This window comes from Physeter macrocephalus, chromosome 3, assembly GCF_002837175.3.
Source record: "Physeter macrocephalus isolate SW-GA chromosome 3, ASM283717v5, whole genome shotgun sequence".
Taxonomy (NCBI): domain Eukaryota; kingdom Metazoa; phylum Chordata; class Mammalia; order Artiodactyla; family Physeteridae; genus Physeter; species Physeter macrocephalus.
The window spans coordinates 18,651,678-18,656,885 of NC_041216.1; the positions used below are offsets into that span (position 1 = coordinate 18,651,678).

Here is a 5,208-nt window from a genome sequence, read left to right on the forward strand (position 1 = left end):
CATGGGTAATTTGGTAAGTATTGCATTAACTCTGTAGATTGCTTTGGGTAGTATGGCCATTTTAACAATATATAAATATTTTTTTTTTGTTTTTTTTTGCGTTGTATGCGGGCCTCTCACTGTTGTGGCCTCTCCCTTTGCGGAGCACAGGCTCCAGAGGCGCAGGCTCAGCGGCCATGGCTCACGGGCCCAGCCGCTCCGCGGTATGTGGGATCTTCCCGGACCGGGGCACGAACCCGTGTCCCCTGCATCGGCAGGCGGATTCTCAACCACTGCGCCACCAGGGAAGCCCATAAATATTTTTTAAATAGATTTTTTTTTTTAAAAAGCCAGCCACTTTTATTATCATTCTTGTATTGTATAGGACAAAAAAAAAGAGGAATGTAGCAAACGTGTCAGGTTCTATAAAAAAAAAATGCAGGTTTGTGCACGTTGCTCTATTTACACCTAGGAACAGGCTCTCCCCTCCTTCAGGCGCAGCAGCTGCCCTCGTCCGAGGCCCCTTTGCAGACGCAGCCCTGGGCACACTTGGCATAGCTCACGGGGCAGCAGGAGCAGCAGCTCTTCTTGCAGGAGGTGCATTTGCACTCTTTGCATTTGCAGGAGCCGGCACACGTGCAGGATCCACCTGCGGTGCAGGAGCAGTTGGGATCCATGGCGAGAGGAAGCGGAGGCTGGGGTCCAGAGACTGCAGCATGAAAGATGGCAAGGACGTCGAGGGGTCGTGCTTAAATAGATCTTTACTGGAGTATAATTGCTTCACAGTACTGTGCTAGTTTCTGCTGTACACCAAAGCGAATCAGCCATATGCCTACACATGTCCCCATATCCCCTTCCTCTTGAGCCTCCCTCCCACCCTCCCTATCCCAACCCTCTAGGTCATCGCAGAGCAGCGAGCTGATCTCCCTGTGCCATGCTGCTGCTTCCCACTAGCTAACTATTTTCCATTCGGTAGTGTACGTATGTCGATGCTAATCTCACTTCACCCCAGCTTCACCCTCCCACTCTGTGTCCTCAAGTCCATTCTCTATGTCTCGCTCTTTATTCCTGCCCTGTAACTAGGCTCATCAGTACCAATTTTTTTTTCATTTTAACAATATTAATTCTTCCAATCCAAGAGCATGGGATATCTTTCCGTTTCTTTGAATCATCTTCAATTTCCTTTATTAATGTTTTATAGTTCTCAGCATAGCAGTCTTTCACCTCCTTGGTCAGGTTTATTCCTAAGTATTTTATTTTTGTGTGTGTGCAATTTTAAAAGGTATTGTTTTTTACATTCCCTTTCTGATATTTCATTGTTAGTGTTAAGAAATGCAACCAACATTTCTATATGTTAATCTTGTATCCTGCTACCTTGATGAATTTGTTTATCAATTCTAGTAGTTTTAGTGTGGAGTCTTTAGGGTTTTTCTTTTTTTTTTTAATTTACTTTTTCTTTATTTTTAATTTGGCTGCGTTGGGTCTTTGTTGCTGCATGCGAGCTTTCTCTAGTTGCAGCAAGTGGGGGCTACTCTTTGTTGCTTCTCATTGTGGTGGCTTCTCTTGCTGTGGAGCATGGGCTCTAGGCGCGTGAGCTTCAGCAGTTGTGGCATGCGGGCTCAGTAGTTGTGGCTCGTGGGCTCCAGAGCACAGGCTCAGTAGCTGTGGTGCACGGGCTTAGTTGCTCCATAGCATGTGGGATCTTCCCAGAGCAGGGATCGAACCTGTGTCTCCTGCATTGGCAGGCAGATTCTTTTTTTTTTATGTGAGGATATTTTTTATTTTTTATTTATTTATTTTTATTGCGTCTCCCTCCCTCCCACCCTCCCTATCCCACCCCTCTAGGTGGCCACAAACCACCTAGCTGATCTCCCTGTGGCAGGCAGATTAACCACTGCACCACCAGGGAAGTCCCAGCGTTTTTCTATATATAGCATCATGTCATCTGCATACAATGACAATTTTACCTCTTCCCTTTCAGTTTGGATACCTTTTATTTCATTTTCTTGGCGAATTGCTGTGGCTAGGACTTCTAATACTATGTTGAATAGAAGTGGTGAGAGTGGGCATCCTTGTCTTGTTCTGGATTTGAGCAAGAAAGCTTTCAGCTTTTCACCATTGAGTTTTAAATTGGTTTTAGGTTTGTCATAAATAGCTTTTACTATGTTGAGATATGTTCCCTCTGTACCCACTAACAAATCTTTTAAAATGCATGATTTTAATTCTCTTTTTTAAAAATATTTTTGTAGGTTTTTAGTGATTTCTCTAGGCATTGCAATATACACTTTTACCTTATCACAATCTAATACAAATGAATAATGACTAACTTTCACCAAATTTGCAGCATCACAGTTCAATTACCCACCTTTCTTTGTGCTATTGTTATCACATATGTTACACCCATATGTGTTACAAACCTAGATACACAGTGTAATAATTTTTGCTTTAAACAGTCATATATCTTTTAAAGAAATTAATAAAACAAAAGAAAAAAATATATCACACAGTTACCAATTTCAGTGCTCTTAATTCCAGCATGTGTATTTGGATTACTGCAGGTATCATTTCCCTTTAGTTAAAAGTTTTTATTCAGTTTTCCTTTAGTTTTTATTGTAATGCAGATCTTCTAGCAACAATTTGCTCAGTGTTTATTTATCTGTAGATGTCTTTATTTCACCCTTATTTTGAAGGATAACTTTACTGTATAGAGAATTCTTTGTTGACAAGATTTTTCCTCAGCACTTTGAATATGTCGTTCCAATGTTTTCTGGCCTCCGTTATTTCTGGTGAGAACTCAGCTGCTTATCATATTGTTGTTCCTCAATATGTGATGTGTCTTTTTTCTCTTGCTGCTTTCAAGATTTTATCTTTGTCTTTGAGCAGTGTGACTATGATGTATCTAGGTGTGATTGTCTGTGTGTTTGTCCTTCTTGTTGAGTTTCTGGGATCTTTTAGCCAATGTTTTCACCAAATTTGGGCCATTATACTTCAAATATTTTTCTCCCCACTTATCTCTTTTCTCTCTTGGGGCTATAATGAAACATATGTTGCAGTGCTTGATATTGTCCTGAAGATTTCTGAGATTCTGTTGATGTTTCCTCAGTCTTTTCCCTCAAACTGTGTTTTTCCGTTTGGAGAATTTCTACTGATTTATCTTCAAGTTCATTGTTTCTTTCTTCTGTTATCTCACATTTGATATTGAGCCCATCTGGTGGATTTAAACTTTTTTTTTCCAGTTATTGTACTTCTTAGCTCTAGAATTTCTATTTGATTTTAAACTAGTTTTTAGTTCCCTGTTGAGAGTTTCTATTTATTCACTCTCACTTAGTGCATTTTCCTTTAATTCTTTGAATACACAGTCCTGCAATTCTTTGAACATATTTATAATATATTTTTTTAGCTTTTAAAAAATCTATATTCAACATCTGGGCCCACTTAGAGTCAATTCCTAGTGACTGCTTTTCTTTTTTTTCCCTCAATATGCGTCACCTTTCCTGTTTCTTTGCCTGTACAGTAATTTTTGGTTGAAAACCTGACATGGTAGATAATACATCGTGGCAACAACTCTAGATTATTTTGTTTTTCCGAGGTTGTTGATTTTTCTGTTTTAATAGGTAATTAACTTGCCTGGACCTGAGCTGCAAACTCTATCTCTCCCACAGCGTGAAGCTACTGATCTTTCTGCTCATTTTAATTTTTTTTTTTCTATTTTAGCTTGGCTCCCTAGGGCTCTCCCCTGTTTCTGAATAGTTCAGGGTCAGCCAATGAGTGAGCATAGGTTATGCTCAGACACCTCAAGCCAATAAGGATTTAACCCTTTGCAACCTGAACTCTGGGTGGGTAGAGCAGCTCATTCAAAGGTTCCAGTTTCAGGCATGCTAAGAAGAAGAGGGAGAAAGTTTTTAAGTGTCCCAGGGTTTCCATTTTCTCTGGGTTCTCTGGGTTCTCCTACCTTTATGCTTAGTTTAGCATTCAGCTGAAGACGTGTGAAGAATTTGTTGTCTTAACCCTTCTGCGGTATATTAGTCAGGGTTTGCCAGAGAAACAGAACAGTGGGATATATAGATATAAATATAAAGAGGAGATTATTATTTTTTAAAACACCTTTATTAGAGTATAATTGCTTTATAACGGTGTGTTAGTTTCTGCTTTATAACAAAGTGAATCAGCTATACGTATACATATATCCCCATATCAAGAGGAGATTTATTATAGGAACTGGCTCACCCAAGTATGGAGGCTGAGAAGTCCCATAGTCTGCCATCCGCTAGCTGGAGAACCAGGGAAGCCAGTGTAATTTCAGCCCAAGTCCAAAGGCCTGAGAATCAGGGGGCCGATGGTTTAAGTCCTGGTCAGAGTCCAAAGGCCTAAGAACAAGGGATGCTGATATCTAAGGGCAGGAGAGGATGGATGTCCCAGCTCAAGCACAGAGAGCAAATTCACCCTTCCTCTGCCTTTTTGTTCTATTCAGGCCCTCAGTGGACTGGATGATGCCCACCTACATTGTTGAGGGTGATCGTCTTTACTTAGTCTACAGATTCAAATGCTGCTAATCTCTTCCGGAAACACCCTCACAGACATACCCAGAATTAATGTTTTACTAGCTTTTTTGGCATCCCTTATCCCAGTCAAGTTGAAATATAAATTAATCATCACATATGGCTCTCTCATTTTCAATATCTCCCTGTTAAATATGCCACCTTTGAACCATGTCCATCATCTTTGGCCAGTGAAGCTGTGGGTTTTTGCCGCCCTTGCTGGAGAGATCTGACACCCCCAGGCATAAAGGCCAAGAATTCAGTCTCTGCCCTCTGCAGCAGTTTTTCTTGAATAAAGATTTTTCAAGTTGTTACCTGCCTTTGGTCATTTTCCAGTGCTCTGTTAGAATAATTTTGTCTAGTTTTATACTTGTTTTTTTGTGGAAGAAAATTGCTCTATGTTCTCATGAGGACAGTACTGGAAATCTTTCCCTTTGTAATTTTTCGGGATTGTATTTTATTATCCATCTACATAAGTTTACCATAAACATTTAGAAAATAAGATAGCTTTCTCAAATCACTCATAATCTATTGCCAGAGATAATAATTGGTAACAATACAGATACATCCTTTTATATCTTTTCAAACATATACATTTTGGTCTTCCCTGGTGGCGCAGTGGTTAAGAATCCGCCTGCCAATGCAGGGGACACGGGTTCGAGCCCTGGTCCGGGAAGATCCCACATGCCGC

The 5,208-nt window shown here is 40.4% G+C and overlaps 1 protein-coding gene across 1 annotated transcript; it reads right to left on the reverse strand.

The window, feature by feature from the left end:
* Window positions 1-325: 325 nt before the first annotated feature.
* LOC102982395 (metallothionein-2-like) lies at window positions 326-723 on the reverse strand. Its single transcript, XM_055083735.1, has one exon. It carries the CDS (start codon window positions 654-656, stop codon window positions 471-473), a length of 186 nt encoding a protein of 61 aa, XP_054939710.1. The 5' UTR covers window positions 657-723; the 3' UTR covers window positions 326-470.
* Between the last annotated feature and the right edge of the window lie 4,485 nt (window positions 724-5,208).